A 17777-nucleotide genomic window follows, 5' to 3' on the forward strand; every position below is an offset into this window, starting at 1 on the left:
CTGCAAAGCTGTAGTAATTCCTTTCTCAGAAAGATGTGGTTCACTTAAAAAGACAAGGCTTAGAAAGACCAAACAACAAGACTGATCAGTGAAAGCATGACCCTTGTGAAACAAAGGTAAGAACTGGGCTTGGATGAGAAAAAAAAAAAAAAAGACAAAAATAGGTGGCAGAAAAAAATTGAACATTATGACTTTTCTGATGTTGCTTCTCTTTACATTTGTGGAGAAGCAAGAAAAGCAGGCTATGAGCTGAAGGAAGAACTGCAGCTTAGACTTCTGTGAAGTGAAGAGTAATGAGCTACTATAACCAGCCGTGCCCTGGCACTATGTAACATCTTCACTGGAGACATCTGAAAACCGGCTAAACATCTGCCATGAAAGACACAGACATAGCTGGCTCTCCTGGAGGACAAAGAAATGGACAAGCTGATCTCTAGAGATCTCCCTCACAGGCCCTTCATTTCTACAGCTGTCAGCCATTAAGTGCCAGATGTATGACATACTGCTGATTTTCATTAAATATTTTACAGATTTCCTCCTCCATTTTCATCTAGCCTGGTCCACTTACACATTTTGTTCGAAAGGAGTTCCCACAAACACTGCCATCTGAAAATTGGGTTTGCAACTAATTGTTATTCTCAAAAGTATAATTTAGTGTGTGTTTGCCTAAGGGCTTTAAATAAAAAATCATCACATAATTTGTCGCCTGACTACTATGCTGTAAAACCAGATTCTCATCTTCTCTCATTTTACAACAGCATATGAAGACTATTAGATTGCCTCTATAACCAGAACTCATTTAGCACATCCTATTCTTCATCCAGCTCCTAATGAAAGCTCACATTTAGTAGTAAGATGCTGTGCTCTCCCTTCCTCATATTTCTCATTTTTAACTGCACTGACAAGAGAACTACTGCTAAGTATGAAGTAATTAGACATGGCATACCCTTTCTATTCCCCAATACATACCGGCTTTTTGTTTTTGTGCCACGTGAGCATTTGCAAAAATACTGTCTTGGTGCTTATATTTTCCAAAGATTTGTCTAACTAGTGGTTATTCTCTATGAGTCCATAGATGTAAGAAGGAGAGAATTCAATTTTCTTTGCTGTATCTCTGCAACCCCACTGTATTCGCATGTGCATATAATCTGGAATACACCCACCTCTGTTTTGTGGGTTTTTTTTTAATACACTAGGTCCCGGCACTTGTAACTGCAGCTCTCAAGACTTCATTAAACTTACTGCAGCTGTTAACTTTTGTTAAAAGTGCATTCTGTTCCAATGTCGTGACTACATGGGCTTTTCTCTTAACTGTCTAGATTACTACTGTTCAGTAGCTGAAATTCTTTGCACAAAGAAGCCCATCACAGTCTTTTGAATCATCCACGTGACATGGTGGAAATCATGGTAGAAAATTCTAACCCTTCCTGTAGAGAATAATCTTACTTTAGGTCCTACATCTTAGCACAGCATTGTTTTTTCTCTGCTGAATACTTTCCTAGTCAATTTCTGCTATTTACGCTTGCAAAATTTCCTTTTGCATCAGGAATGGATTTGGAAAAATGGAAAACAGCATATTCTTCCTGATCAATTGATCTTATTACATAATATCTCCTCTATGCCACTATTGGAACTTCAGGTTCCAGTCTGTACTGAACTAATATTTATTAGCAAATTGTTTGATTTGCTGTCATTAAGTTTGTAAACTCCCAATAAAAATTACAATTCAGTAAATCACACTAGCATTTGCATTATCTAACAGTGGCTCCTGGGCCATCCCTCAACACAGCATGCACAGGAGTCTTTTCTGTAAATGAATTCATCTCAGGCAGGGATTGAAAGAAAAGGGTAGCCTATCACCTGTCAAGGGTGGGGAGTAGGCCACTCTAACCTGAAAGAGATCAGAAAAGAAAGATGACAGGAGGGGAAAGGTGTGCTTTGAAAAAGTGCTATCTCATCCTCATGACCCCTGCCTAAATTTAAGGAAGAAAAAGGAAGAGAAGGAGATGTATTCCTAGAGCAATTAACACAGCATTTCACTCCCTTGGTGGAGGCACAGATGAGCTATCATGACCTCTTCCAGTTTTTCTATCTCCTTCAGGCTACCAGATCTTTGTTTCTCATTCCCTCCTGCACCTTCAAGAGAACTAAAGAAACAACAGTTTATAGAAAAGCACAAATCCAGAAAACACCTGTTATTTTTAAGACCACATGTTTCAAATGACAAGAGACCCACATGCCCAGCCTCCTGGAGATCCTCTTCTTTCATCTATATAAATAAAGTAGTCAGGTGAAAAACATTATGTCAATAGTTCAAGAGTACAAAAGCCTTCAGCATCAGAGCAAAGAGTAGCATTCCCAGCTTCTCAGATGCTTTGAAAGTCAACCATCTATCAGCTGATGCTCCTTTACTCAGGTTTTCAATAACAACTTAGCTCCCAAACAAACTTAAATCCAGTGAGGATCTCTGATTATAAAAAATGAGGAAAACCATGGGAACTGAGACGACAGATATCTTAATTTTCATATCTGTATCAAAAGAAAGCTTCTTTCTTTCATAAATCTCCATGCTACCCACACAGTCATAATATTTATGCCACTTCTACAAAATGCTACAAATACTATATGCTCTAATATATTTAACCCTCAGCAACTGCCAACAGTGGAAGAAGAAACTTTTCCAAATGGCAGAGACCAGCTCCAAAACAAATGTCTGCTCAGTACAGCCACTGCAAGACAGAAGTGTAAAATGTGTCAGTAAGGAGCTGCTAGGGGACAGGGTGTATCCCAAATTGCTCCATCCAGCATGTAACTTACAACAACTCCTTGGCTGCTTTGCATTTCACTACCTTATCGCTGTCCCAGAGGGACAGCCAACCCAGATTGCTTTCTTGAAAGACTAATGCAAAGGGAGCAGTGACTTTTTTTTTTTTTTTTAATAAGACAAAGATTTGTTTGCTGGAGAAAGTACGAATTGCACTACAAGAGTAGATCAGAAATGTCTACAACAGGCAGTAAAAGGGAAAACAAACAAACACCACCCCACCTGACCTATGCATGTAAATCACAATGTTATATAAACACCAATACATGCACGTAACATGCATACATATAACAATTAAGTGGTTTTACTGAATGTTTTCCTGATATTTAACCTGCATCTAGTAGGAGGGGGAGCAGAGTCTTCCAGAAGCTTATTATCAGCTAAACACAATAAGTGTATATTGTTGCTCTGCATTTTTTCAAGACACAAATGAAAAAAAGTTAACTTAATATTTACTAGAGACTTACTAGTTTCACTGTAGGAATTCAGGCATCTTGGAGGTGCAATACCTACTGCCAACTTTGCAGTGGTAGTAGTAAGGAAAATGCAGGATAAATTCGCAGTTCTCTGAGCAATTTGTGGAAATAAGAACAAGAGTATACAGCCTGGAGAAGTAAAGTCTCCTAGGAGTTAATGGAAAACCCTTTCTTCATAAGCAGGGAAGGTGAAACTTCAAATTTCTCTCTCAAGAGATGCAGACCACAAGAAAAGTTTGAAAGCAAGAAGAGTACGGAAGAAGTCGTGAGCTACAGTTCTCCACTGCTCGCCAGCAGATCTCTAGGCCTTTTATAATATCCTTCTCATCGATCAGTTTCTGAGTGAATTGTCCAATCATTCAAATAGACTTTTTAGTTTTTCTGTCATCACTATGGCAGTGAAAATGAACTTAATAGGTATTTCAAGACTAACTCAACTGGATACTCCCCACATCGCACAAGCACCAAGAAAAGGAGTAGTAAGTCACGCTTCTTATCAACAGAATGCGCCAAGTAGCAAGAGGGAGAAGAGATGTTGTCTAATGCTTATGACTTCTGGGTCTACAATCTGGTCCACACTGAACAGCTTAAGGCAACTTTCCATGTCACGTCTCAACAAAACACAGCCCAAATGTTACATCCTCTTGATGGTGTTACTGCTAATCTACCGTAAACTCTTTTTCTCCCATAGCATTTCACATCTGCAATCATCAAGAATTAAGAAGGTAGCTGGTAAAAACAACACTTCCAAAAACAATCTAGTGCTTTTCACTACCCCCTTCAGCTTTAACCGTGCAATTAAGTGTTGTCAGAATGCTCCTAGCTTGCAGCTGTCTCTGCTCCACCTTCATTTCTGTATGCAATTTCACTGCTTCCTGTCTGGGTCCTCACTACTAGTCCAGTTTTTTGGACCAGCCTCATTTAGATCTTGAACTTAGCTTTTTGCACTTCTTTTCTTAAAGGTGAGCCTTCAAAGTTAATTAAACCAGAAACATATTTACTGCATATTGCACTTGTTTTTTCATCCATTTCAGATTATTTATGGATGTGTACTTTTATAAGACTCATAATTAACTTCTTCAAGCAAAACTAAACAGCTTGCTGACACATTCAGCTTTAATCACAGTGTTCCAGCTTACCTAAAAGGGATGTTATCTGCAAAACCAAAATTTAATTGCCTGTCCTGATTTGCCACAGTATGAAGACAAGGACCATGGGAAGTCCTGCTTCTTACATAGAACCATATTCACTGTTTCTCTCTTTAAGAGTTGTGATAGAGAATTCAGCTAAGGGTATGTCTTTTAACATCTTACTCCAAATACAGGATTTCAAATTATGTGCAATTGTGTCTCAGTGATAGATAAAAGATTCTTACCCCTTTCTTTCACACTTCCTGTAATACGTGAAACAATGTCCCACTTTTTCAAATGCCTGCATAAAGCCTGCTATGACCAAACACCACTTGTAAGTTCAGTCTATTCCTGACTTCTATTTATAAAAGAAAACTATCTTATTCCCTTACCTTATATATAGCTATACACATATATATATATAACTATTTTACTCCCATCTCTATCAAGTGATTGACAACCCTCACAGAAAATGATCTAAATTTCTTTGTATTTTTTTAAAAAGCAGTAATAAAAAAGTGCTGCTCTGAAAATAATACCTTCAATTTTATTATGTTAGCCCATGATGTCAGAAGTTGATGGATGACGGATGTTGATGGGATGGCAGCAGAGGTTGAACCTTCCTGACAATATCCCTTACATGTTGTTGCCATTTGACAGATGGCAGCAGAGGGGCACTCTGACAAAACAGCATCTGATGTGGAAGTGCAAATGATGCAAAGGTCTATCACTGAAATCCTCCATGTGGAAAAAATCGCACCCACATGGATGCACTGCTGAGCATTTATGGAGACCCAACAGCAAATATGAGCACAACAAGGCAGTGGGTGATACATTTCAGCAGCGTTGACACCGACAGTGGTTCACCTCCACTGGTACAGATTTTCACAAGCTCACCATGCAGGGTCACGTTCATCACTGCCAAAAAAAGCATAGATCTTGGTGAGATGTTTTGTACCTGTGAATTTGTCCTAGTGTTGAAGTGTTTTTGCATTCAGATGAAAATAAGAGCCATTACTTTTGGAGCCACTTAGGTAACTATCCTACACAGACTTTGAACCGTACTTCTATATGTTAAAATACAAGTGGTCAGATGACAGTCATTTCAATTACTTCATGAACTCTGAGTTCTCCAGGTATCCATCCTGTCTAGCAAACACGTCAATCCAAATTAAACTGTATAGGGCTGGGTATTAAAGAAAGTAGATTCATTGCAGACTGACCACCAGCATAGCCATGCTACCATGGAAATACATTGAGATGATTTTGCACGTTATTACCAGAAACTTAGAATTGGCCATCCTGAAAAGACAGTCGTGAAAGGACATTTTGTCTAAGACTGTGTGAATTCATAAGACTTCTTCGGACGTGTATTGTATAATAGTAGAACTCTGAGCTCTTCAGTGTGGGGTAACAACAAAAATATACAGAAAGCTTGGTCACATTTATTTCCGTATGCCCAGCTTCTTGTGCATGAAGGCTGGCTACAGCCAGAAGACAAAGAATCACTCATCAGTCTGGCTTACAATGTCACTGATGCTTGCTTTCTCATGCACACACCATCCAACTTTCCCATACTACTCTTCTACTGGCATTCTCCCTGTCTACACATCAAAATAACTAGAGATTCCCTTCACATGAGCTCTTCTATATCTGCATATCCTGTGATGTATTTTCCAGTTATTCATTATTTATAGCCTCTATTTTCTCGTCTTCCTATCGGTACACTGGATCAGTAATGCATGTATTATTAATACATACAGGTGTGCTCATGGCACCTCTCTGACATAATAAGGAGTCCATGGGCACTTACCGCGTCCTTTACTTCACTCAGCAGGAGGCTCAGACGTGCCAGGTACAGAAAGGCAGTCCTGAGCCACCCAGATGAGAAAAGGAAAGGCAGAAGAGGAAAGGAGGGAACCCTGCAGCCTGCTGTCACTTGCTGCGGTACTACAAAGGCCAAAACAGGAATATACAAACATTACTCCTGCATTCCTGTATTCTGTAAAAATGTGTTCAATTTTGACATGTAAACTTCCTTTTGAATTTTTGTGCCTCTGAGTGGAAGTAGCATTTCCTACCTGCCCACATGCACCCCATGGGAAGCTGACACCACCTGCCCAAGCACACGCCTCCTTGACATAAAGTGTTCTAAGCTGTCTGTGTCACTCATCAGCTTTTCACATGTAAAACATTTACCTTGTGAAGAGCAGGTCCACCTCACCCAGGCTTGCAATGATGGAGAATGACTGAGATGCACACTCCAAACTTCTGGGTCAATGGTACAGTGTGTGGGAACTCACTTCACCACACAAATAGAACCAGTGCCACTCTGATCCCCATGAAGCCAAAGGCCTACTGTTTCATCACTGTGCTCTGATACGAAACTCAGTGTGAGAGGAAAGCTTTCATACCTGTAAACCATCACTTCTAAACTTTTGACTCACGTGGTGAATATAAATGCAGGGATGTTCACACACATCGTGCAGCAGCACTGGATATATTTTTTAGGCACTATGGACTGCGATGGTGACTCACATTTTAAGGCTGTCAGATATCGGCCACGACCTCTGTCAGAGAAACGACCTCAGGACACACTAACTCCCAGTCGTGCTTGCTGCAGGAGCGAGGGCGGACGCCGCCAGACGCGGGTGTTCCCAACTCGCAGCCCCTAGATCTGCCTAGATCCGAGAGCTCTCCTGCGGGTGACCCCGGCTCTGGCCGGCTTCAGGTGTGTTTCGGCTGAATAGCCGCGGGTAGCACACAGCCCCGCTCCAGCAGCCCCAGCAGCCGGGAGCCGACTCCCGGGAAGCCGGCGGCGAGGCTGCGGACCAAGCAGCGGGCAGGCGGTCCGGCTGGGCCAGCTCCCGCCCGGGTCAGCGCGGAGCCTCCCCGGACAGCGGCGCGGGACCACCCTGTCACCTTTCCCCGCCTCGCCTCCCGACACGGGGGGGCCGGGACGCCCCCGGCGGCGGCGGCGGCTGCCACGTCCTGGCGGCCGGGGACAAGCGCGCTCGCCGCGGGACGCGCCGCTCTCCTCTTCGGAATTTTAGGCGGAGGAGGGGCGGGGAGCTCGAAGTTCGGCGCGGAGGCAGCGCGACGAAGGGTAGAGACCCGCCGCGGTCCCACGCTCCCGCCCCTCGCCCGCGGGAGGTTCCGCGCGGCGCGGCCCCGCTCCGCACCTGGCCGCGGAGGGGGCGCTGCGGCCGCCTGCGCGGTTCCGGCCCCGCGCGGCTCTGCCTACCTGCCCCGCGCATCACCTCCGCCAGCCGCGGGAGGCGGGGGTGGCGCGGGGCCCGCGGCGGGGCCGGAGCTGCCCGTCCCCCACCCGCCCGCTCGGAAGTAGTTGTAAGGAGGGTTACCTGTCCTATATTGACGTATCCGTATTTGCTAGCTATCCGGTTGGCCTCCGGCAGCCCCCCGGCTATCCGCACAGCCCAGTGGTTGGTGTAGAGGCGCGTCCTGCAGGCGGGCAGCAGGAACCCCAGCACCAGGGTTAGCCGGCAGAGAAGGTCCCCGCCGCCTCCGCCTCCCCAGCAGCAGCGGCGTTTCCAGCCCATCTTCTGCTCCTCCGCTCGCAGCCCCCGCAAAACTTCTCCTTCCTTCTTCCGAGGCTCTCCGCCTCACCTCCGGGCGACAGCGGCGCCGCGTCCTCCGAAGTTAGCCCGAGGAGAAAACTAGAAAGAGCTTGGAATAGTGCATTGAACTGCCCGCGGTCAAGCGATGAGGGTCTGGGAATAGTGACTATGATCGGCAACAGGGCTCGGTGCCGTCCCCTCCTCCCGCTGCTCTTGAGGGATTAAGTAACTTGCTCGGAGAGCTGCTCGCACAGTTCCCGAGCGCCAGCCTTCTCCCGCTGTCCCCCACTATATGGAAGTCCTCTGGCTACGGGGAGGAGGCTCCTTCTCCCGCTCCCTCCGCTCCGACTTCCCCTGCCCCTTCTCCTCTGCCTTCCCTTCCCCTCTTGCCCGGAGTCCGGGAGCAGCACGGCGGCGGCAGCAGGCGGTGTGTGAGTGTTGGCAGCTGAGCGCCTCAGTTCACTCCGGCTCGGCCACCTCCCTCTCCCCTCCCTCCGTCCTCCTCCTTCTCCTCCTCCTCCCGCCCTCGCTCCCGCCCGCCCGCCCGGCAGCTCCGAGGGCCAGGGGAAATGGCAGCCGCGTCGGCCCCGCGCCCCGCCGCCCCCCGGCCGCGCCGCCGGGCTCGCAGGTCCCGCGGGCGCCCGGCTCCGCACGGCCCCGCGCTCCCCCATTCCGCCGGCCGGGCCGCGGGAACCGCCGAGAGGTGCGAGGCCTGCGGCAAGGCCTCGTGTCTGGCAGCGGCCGCGGCTCTCCAGCCGTGTCTCCGCGGGGGCCGGGAGCGAGGAGGGGCCATGGGGGAGCCGGGCCCGGCGCGTGGAGCCGCGGCGGCGGGCCGGCAACAGGACGCGGGCAGCGCGGGAGCTGCCTCTCCCGCTAGCAGCGGCGGTACCGCCCGGCCCCTCACGAGGGTCTGCCTGCCTGCCCCTGCTGAACCCCGGCTTCACGCTCATCGTTTGACGTTATTCGGTGTTAAAATGTCCCGCGAGGGGTCACTGCGGTCCGGCAGGGAAGCCGGACCGGGAAGCTCGTCGGGAGAGCCCGAGGAAACGGCGGGAGGGAACGGTGGAGCGGGCCGGATGGCTGGGTGCGAGAGGCAGCCACGTCTGCAGTGGGCTGGGGGCTGGTGTTGGGCTGCTGGGGCTCCCAGCCTCACTCAGGTCCTCGCTTCGTCACGGAAAAGTTACGAGCAGTCCTTGAAATTCAGTTGTGATACACCCAAAGTGAGAATCATCTCCTGCTTGTGGAGGAGTTGCACTTGAGGAGGACTGGTAGCAGTTTGAAGTGTCGGTGGTGGGTTTTGTTTGTTTCCGAGGAGCCTATGGTGTCCTGCAAGGCCAGCCTCTGTGCTCCATATCACTAGGACCTGAGATAGAAGTTAAATGTTTACAGAAAATGGTACAGTAACCTGATGTGCCTTTTCCTCGCCCCCAAGATGTGAGCTCCAAAGCTGTTGTTTTTGGTTTTTTTCCTGATAAAGTGGAAAAATATAAAATGCAAACAGTTGACGTGGTGCCTTCCATCTCAAACTGTTCCCTGCCCTAAGTTCATTCATTATTCCCAAACATCATTGTTATGTAAACTCATAACTTCCTCCTGAGTCTTCTGATGGCTTTTAAAGGGGAGCAAATGGGCAAATCTGTTCTCTACTTGCCCACTAATTCTAATTGCAAAAAATCATTGGGCAGTGTTTAGCTGTTCTCTGTTAGTATTGTTTTCCTTCCCCACGGTGTGCGGTATCATTTGCTTGGTGTATTACAACACAAAATTTTTTTACATTTGAAGTCTGACTGTGGGCTACCTTCCCCAGGATTTTACGGGTAATGGCTTACTGTTAACAAATCATTCTACTGAAACCACAGTCCAACACTAATCAGGTGCAGGAGCAACAGCATCAGGCCCAGACAATTACATTTTGCAGCAAATATTCATAAATATGCATTCGTTTAATATGATATTAAATATCCTCTATCAGTTAGCCCTCCTTATTGACTGGTTTGGTGGAAATTACAGAAGTCATCTGTCTTCTCTATCTTGAGTGTTTAAAGTATGTTTAATCATGAACAGCCACCTTACTGAAGAACATAGCAATCAATGGGTCACAAAATCTGAACTTTGAGTTCGTTCAGAGAGAATAAATTAAAAATTTATTTTCTTATCTTTTCTTGGTGAATTTTGCTGTTGTTTTGATTGTCTTGTTTCCTGCCATAGATCTGCAGGGTTTTGTTGTGTTTTTTTCTGCCACAATAGGCACAAGCTATACACACAAAAAAATAAAGCTGCTCTATCATTTCAGCATCTTCTTCCAGCTTTGGTTATGTGAAAAGCATTTCATGCATAGGAACCAAAGTCACGAGGAGTGCGCTTTATAAATACCCTGTTTTCCTGTGAACAGATGAAATCAAGTGTCTCTTTGTAACGCTGCATTGTATGGTGTAGCTTAACAACAAACTTACCTTAAAGCAGCCTTTGAAAAAAGGAGTAACAGTACTCAGATATGTGTTCTGTATGAGCTGAGTCCTGTTTTCTGAGCCTATAGAGGCAGCTGGCTGAAAAAGGTCATAATGCAGAGTGCATGAAACCACTTCAGTGTGAAACCCTAGCTGCACAGATTTGCATGGTACTCATCACAGCCCAGTCCATAGTCGGGGCTGTGCTTCTTTCCCAACATGAAGTGAGAATGCTGGCAATCCTAAGCTGTGCCATGTCCTGAGATAGATGATTCTTTTCAACAGGGCTAGGAGGTGGGAGTGGTGAGAACCTTGAGGGGATGACCAGCAATGCTGTAGTTCTATTCAGCATACCTACTGTATGTGGGCCACATATGGTTTGTAGCTGAGCTTGCTTCTGTGCTCTGTGAGAGGCCAGATACTCCACACGAGGGATTTTTCACCTCCAAGCTAGTGCAGAGGAGAATTGATCTTTTTCATCGCTATCATTACAACTTGTTCCTTTTATCTCATTCTTTTTCTGCTTCTTTATCCCTCTGCTATGATCGAAATCAATATCTGACTGCTCAAAATGCAAGTTTCTTTGTATTTCTATCTTGTCCCCTACTTATTGATACTAATCCCTAAATGCCTCCTCTACTGTTAGTTCCAAATGGTTGTGATCCAGGATGTGACCTCTCTCTCTCTCTCTTCTCACTTCTCTCATCTGATCTAATTGCCTCTGTTCTCACTATTTTGTCCACCTAGTCCTGAAATTCTTCTCCCCTCTGAAGTCCTTCCCCAGCTCTGAATATCCCTCTGGCTCACTAGCCCTCACAGCCCAGGCTATGGTTGATTTTAGCATCCCAGCACTTTTCCATTTGAGTTCTGTATATCAGTACTCCAGAGATGTGTTAATCACCCTCAGGTGATAAGTGAAGAGGAAGCCAGTATTCACAGTAAGCAACGGCCCAAAGTTTTCCTAGAAGAAGACTTGCAAATAGACATGCTGGGCCCTAAACACCTTCCAGGGCAGAGAATAATTTCAGAAGGAGCTAGAGGCATGTGTTCATCAAATGTCATAGTTAAGAGGTTCTGGAGTACAGTTGATTAAGTAGTATTCTTCAGGGAAGTGGAGAGAAAGCTTCAAAGAGTGGAGGTTGTGTCAGGGAGTGATTGGGAGTGTGCCTTAAAAAGATGGATAACTTTGGAATCCAAGTTAGCATTAACATTTCTTGTTTTTCAAACATAGCTGTTTCTTACAGATAGTGCATATGGGTCACCAGACAGCAGCCATCATGCAAGCCAATTTGCTGGTACACAGTCCTTTCGTCTGCTGTTTTCCGTGCTTCAGGGTTTTCCTCAATTTTAACTTCATTTGGTTTTAAAGGACTAAGGTTTTGGAGGTTATGCATTTATTTGTTTATCGTTGTATTTATTTTTAGATAAAACACTGTTTTTTGCACAGTTTTTATTAACAACTTTTGCTTGGAAAATTCTCATCTCCTTATTCTCGGAAACAGTGTGTGATCCCTGTTTTTAGTACATCACTGTTTTCATGAAAAACCCTAAATGCATGTCAGAATTTCAAGGAACATTTTCCACCCATACACCAGATACCCTTCTGAGTTCAGAGGGACTTTTCTGTATTCTTTCCATATCTAAAGGGGAGCTACCAGGAAGATGGAGTCATACTCTTTGAAAGGGACCATGGTGATTGGACAAGGGAGAATGATTTCAAACTTAAAAGGGGTAGATTTAGGTTGGATATAAGGATGAAGTCTTTTACAGTGAAGATGGTAAGGCACTGGAACAGGTTACCCAGAGATGTGGATGCCCTATCTCTGGAAACTTTCAGGACCAGGCTGGATGGGGCCCTGGGCAACCTGGTCAAGCTACAGGCGTCCCTGTTCATTGCAGAGACTAGATGGTCTCTAAAGGTCTCTTCCAAGTCTAAACATTCTGTGATTCTGTGACTTCCTGAATATTATCACTTGCACTGTTCCTAGTGTGGAGTCCATGCCTGCATTCCTGTGCAGTCCAGAGCAAAGCATGAATTCCGTGTATGAATTCCTCTATGTCTTGTTGGTCAGTGTGGGAGTGAGTACAATAACAGGCAGCAATCTTTATTGAGTCTTATGGCAGTGCCGAGGAGGAAAGTCTCCTGCCCTGGATGGAAACAACAAGAAACAAAAAGGGTAAAAGAGCTTGGGATGGGAGGAGGAGACAGAAAGAAACTGGGATGGGGTTGTATCATTAGCAACTCTCTATAAAGGTTGTGCTCCAACTCAATTCTTACATTTCTCAAAGGAATACAATGACAGTTCAGTTCATGTAAGGAAATAAAGGCTAGCCATGGTTCTGGCTGGGCATGTGCATGAAATGTCTGTTGATACTGAGAAAAGAGAATTTGGATCTGTACATTGGAATAGATATGACTCTGGGCTTTTGCTGATCAGTGGTAGTTTGACCTAACACCTTCCTCATTCAGTTTTCATGTGGATTTTATTTTGTGTGAATGCGACTGCATTGCATATTCTTCCATTCTGTTAACTCTGTTTTTTTCTCTTACTTTTCCTTCTTCAATTTTATTTATTGCCTTTGCGAAGGCATAGCTCCCTGCTCATTCTAGTTTTGACCTACTAGCTGGCATAATTTGAAGAGATGCTAATCTTAATCTGAAGAGACTTGAATTGCCCATACTGACTCCTTTACCAGCATGTTTATATTTGCCACTTCCCATTTGTACTAATCCATCTCTTTAGGCTGAAAACTGTGCATGTTAACAAAACATGGGTCTTTCTTTTTACCTATTTCTCTTTTTTTATTTTATTTTTTTTTTTTAATTTTCTCTTATTATTTTTTAATATAATTTCAGAGACCTAGTGCAGACTGCTTTACTGGCAAAACATAATACACAGCCAGGATAAATGGCCAAGGCATGACAGGAAAGGAAGGGTGCTGAAAGGAGGGAGTCTTTTTCAAATGACTCCACTGCCATCCTATCCTGAGGGCTTTTTACAGAAGAACTGCATTTTCTCCTTCCAGCTTCTCTCTGGATTGTAAAGTTTCAAGAATATGATCTTATGTGCATGTAGAAAATGGGTGTCTAAATAACATTCCTACAGTGAAGCTCGGAATATTAGCTGTGGAAATTATCTTGGGCCCCTTTAATGTTGGAGAAATCGTTTACCTGAAATGACTCATCCAAGTGAATTTATCTTCATGGAAGATGTTTGTTGGTCTTTGTTCTTCTTTATCACAAGTTCACTTGAGTTTACATTCCAGTTAACTTGTTTCTCAATCATCTTCTGAGTCAGAATCATTATAGCTACACTTTTCTGTTTAACTGACTCAGCTGTACTGTAAGCAGATATAGGAGTTTCCTCTTATTGTATCATAGAAACCAATGAATGAAAAAGTACTAATAATTTCACTGTTGTTTTCTTAGGCCAGTACATTGTTGTTATTGTATGTCTGAAATCAAATTCCTGTTAAAAAGACAAAGGCAAGTGAGGATTTACTCTACCGTTCAAATTAGAAACAAAAGGAGAAACAAAACAAAACAACAACAACAAACAAACAAAAAGCCCAACCCTGTAGCTATTTCTCTTTACCTGAGGACAAAGAATATCATAAGTCCTGTGTCTTTTAGTATGACCTACTGTCATTTCCAGAGCCCTAGTTGGGCTCAGTGGATTTGCGTCCAAACCTCTCAGACTACCGCAGACCCCTCCATAGGAGAGCTGGTTCTTCACAGCAGTGTTTGATACCTTCTTTCTCTATGGGATGGTCTTCTCAGACAATCTTTATCTTGGTTCACAGCTTCCACGAGACTTATCTTGTGATGTTCATGTATATGCTTAAAGACTTAAGTACACAGAATGGTAATGTTTAATCTTCATTGCCCTTTTCTCATTGCTTGAGGAAGTGGAAGTCATGTATTTAATATGTAAAATAATCCAAGCACTTTTTTCACTAGCTAATATATAGAAATAATAGTTCTAGAACATTCTTTTCAACTTGAGGCTTTTCCCTAATCCCAGTACAACTCCTGTGAATTATATTCTTGCCATTTCTTTACACAGAACTTGTTCAGTGCAATTATTGTGCCTTGACATAAAAAGAGCTTCTTCACTAAAGCCTCTGCCTAACAAGAGATACAACCTCAAAGTGCTGAATTTATTAGTGTGGAAGGAAACTGAAAGAACACCAACCTCTAGCTTTGAGATATAGTGAGCTTTTGCACATTCTGTGTTTAAGACAAGAAAGAAGCTAGGGATGAGTGTTTTAAGACATATAACCTTGAGCTGCTGGTGGGTGAATAAGAAAAAATCCTCTAATAATTCTGTCTTTAGGAAGTGAAAGGTCACAGCTGTGAAACATCCTTTTCTCCTAAGATTCCATTCACAAACTTATTTTGACCTTGAATAGTGAGTAAACCAAAGGTTTTACCAAAAAGAAGGGCAGTGTGGCCACATGTGGAACTGAATATTCTCTTCCCTGTTGCATAGTAGTAATTAAGTCAGTGCCAAGAATGCAAAAACGAGACTACCCATTTGTTGTTTATTATTTTTAAACAAAATAGGGAAAGTATTCATCTGTCTCTGGTATATCATGGCAAATTTGAAGTCTGGAGAAAGAGATGTTGACCAGAAATGCAGACTTCTGTATGAATGGCCCAGATACAAAGGGAAGTTACTGCAAGTGCAAAGTGTTTTTATCAAGTTGATGATACATATCATCTACCTCAGAAAATCATTTTGCTCTATGGGTTCCTTAAGGAGCCAGTTCTGGCACTTCTGCCATAATGGATGCAAAAGATGTACGACTCACAGTCACTTCTGTCACTCAGATAGCTATTCTCTATGTTACTCATGGATTGTTCTCTGTACGTCTGTTTATCAGGAAAAACAAGGGCTTTAGATGAAAGTTTTTATGAGTTATAGTTATCATGATGATCTAGAGTGTCTAGTACAGAGCTGCTGAGAGACTCTCTCTAAAGCATTTTATCTTTGGGATAAATAATAGCCTAATGATCTGCAGTTACAGGTAGTCCATGTTCAAAGTGCAGTGTCCTGCAGCACAGATAAATGGTGACTGAATCAGAAGTTTAGCAGTCATGAGTCTTCAACACTGTGATGTGTAAACCAGCACCACAGAAAGCAACCCTTGAAGAAGGAACGAGGATCTGGGTGTGTTTAGCTGCTCACTAATTCAGACAACTTATTTCTCTCAGAAAGTTCTAAGAATGTTGCATATTATTGTAATCCTCCTACGTGTCTGGTGCCCTCATCAGTGCATTTACAGTCTAAACAATGGTTGCTGGAGAGTTATGATAACTTATAAATAAAATAAATACACTTAGAGATGCAAGCATCATCAGAGGCTTAAGTTTAACTTGGTTCATAAATATTTACCTATAAATGGACTTTAACGTACTTTAGATTCTATTATGTTTTGTTGTATAACAAGAGCAAGGGAGAAAGGAACAGTGAGAAAAAAAGTCAGCAAAAAATGGTAGAAGGAATAAATAAAATAAAATAATTAATTACCAAAATGAGAGTTAGAAAAGTTGAGCCCCTGGTCAGAGTTAAGTCTAAAATAGGCATTTTATTATAACTGATAAGAATAGTATGCGAGTTTACTATGTGGGCAATATATGATTTACGATCTCTCTAAGTATTCATTTCCTTGCTGCTAAATGCCCCAGCTTTGTAAATGATGTGATGCTGACAATAAAGTACATTTTCTTGGGGACTTAACTGTTTTTTAAAATGAAAGTGATTTTGTTTGGGATTTATATTGTGAGTGACACAAAAGACAGTTTTTGCCACCTTTCTTTTCTGTTAGGAAATTAAACTCCCACAGTTCAGGAGGAAATGAGATTGCTCCCAGAAAGATTTCACTCATTCTGGAAGAAATATAAAGCACTGGTTCGAAATTACCTCAAGTTCTTCTACTCCCATTAGCACTCGTTATTCCTTTCTTTGTCAGCCTTCAGTCTGCTCTTTGTTGACTCCTCATCTGGATAATCAGAGCCAAATATTTGTGTTTTTAAATTTTTCCTTCAGTAACTGAGCATTTACAGAGCAAACAAAGAAAGTGAGAACATTTGCCGACATAGCTGTTAAAAGTCTGGCACTTCCCTGTGTCCCTTTGCATTTACACTGGTTTTCCTCGTTCTTTAAAATGCAGATTACTCCATGAAATAAATGTGATGTGGAGATGTGTTTACAGAATGCGTTTGTGATTGCTCATGGTTAAAACAAAACAAAATAAAGCAAAAAAATATTGCTGAAATCAGCGATGAAAAGAGTATTTATTCTGAGCTAGTGATGTAGGAAATGATGTTTCTTTCAGGTTAGACAGCTTTATCCCCTTTGTATTCTGAAGAATTGCTTCTTCTGTGAGATGCATGAACGACAGCAAAATGTTTATTTTTGTCATCCTGTGGGTCAGTAGCCCTAACTTCAATGTTCACAATGTATAAAGTATATCTTCAGCGTGTAAGTTATTATTTAGGTCTGAACCACCAGATCATTACCTCCTGTGAACTTTTTACAAGAGTATCATGAATGCAACAAAATCATTCTCATGGATGCAATATGACTGTGGTGTTTAAAAGTTACATTTAGAAGCACTACCCAGCAAGTAAATCTTATAATCATATATATTTTTTTCTTTTCTTTTTTCTTTTTTTTTTTTTTTTTCCTGAGGATGGTACCTTGGTGAAGGCCTGTGTGACCCAGAAAGAAAACAGCTCAAAATGGTCATGCTGGCACAACCTGAGAGGGAAAAAAGTCTGGGCATTCTCAGGACCTCCCCCTGACCAGGAGAGTCATGCACACAGAAACAGTACCCTCTGGTTTACATGGTTTGTTGGAGCTTGACAGCACGGATGGATTTTGGTGTATCCTGTGTCAGTTAGTTCACTTTTTACTTCATCTACCCATCCATTATGTAAACAAAAATAGAGAGAATTTAGTCATCCCCAGCACTAAATTAATGGATAAGGACTGACATTTTTTTGGTGGAGTTTCAATTAAAAGGAGGGAGACTGAATCCTCTGTCTTGTTGCTTCCAGTGGAGCAGAGGAATCCAGCAACATGCAGCAGACACTTAAGGGCAGTGTCCTGTGCCTGCTTAGGCAGTTATAATCTGAATTACTTGTTCAGCTCTCATTCTGGCCTGTTTTCTGATCAAATCCACAGCTGTATATCACTCTTTGTTGCCATAAGAAGAAATATTCCAGCTTTGCGTTGGTGTAACAGAGAACTGGATCTGGCTCACTGAGTCAGCATGGTATGTGTCCAGCTTATTAGTGAGAGGGCACTGATTCA

The 17777-nt window shown here is 43.2% G+C and overlaps 1 protein-coding gene and 1 non-coding gene across 4 annotated transcripts in view; one reads left to right on the forward strand and one right to left on the reverse strand.

Annotated features, from left to right (window-relative positions):
- Window positions 1-8497, reverse strand: part of PCSK5 (proprotein convertase subtilisin/kexin type 5) — a 246399-nt gene extending 237902 nt beyond the window's left edge. For 2 of the 3 annotated variants that reach the window (XM_015849157.3, XM_085529930.1), the window contains exon 1: window positions 7793-8495. In XM_015849157.3, the coding sequence (XP_015704643.2) occupies window positions 7793-7990 (198 nt within the window). In that variant the 5' untranslated portion in view covers window positions 7991-8495. Of the gene's footprint in view, window positions 1-7792 lie in introns of all 3 variants that reach the window. The other variant, XM_015849159.3, reaches the window with a different exon arrangement.
- Window positions 5136-5205, forward strand: LOC146753930 (small nucleolar RNA SNORD36). Its single transcript, XR_014940136.1, has one exon. It is a non-coding gene; the product is annotated as a small nucleolar RNA SNORD36 (small nucleolar RNA).
- Window positions 8498-17777: the final 9280 nt, after the last annotated feature.

This window comes from Coturnix japonica, chromosome Z (genome assembly GCF_054131305.1).
Source record: "Coturnix japonica strain WE chromosome Z, WE-NBRP24, whole genome shotgun sequence".
NCBI lineage: Eukaryota > Metazoa > Chordata > Aves > Galliformes > Phasianidae > Coturnix > Coturnix japonica.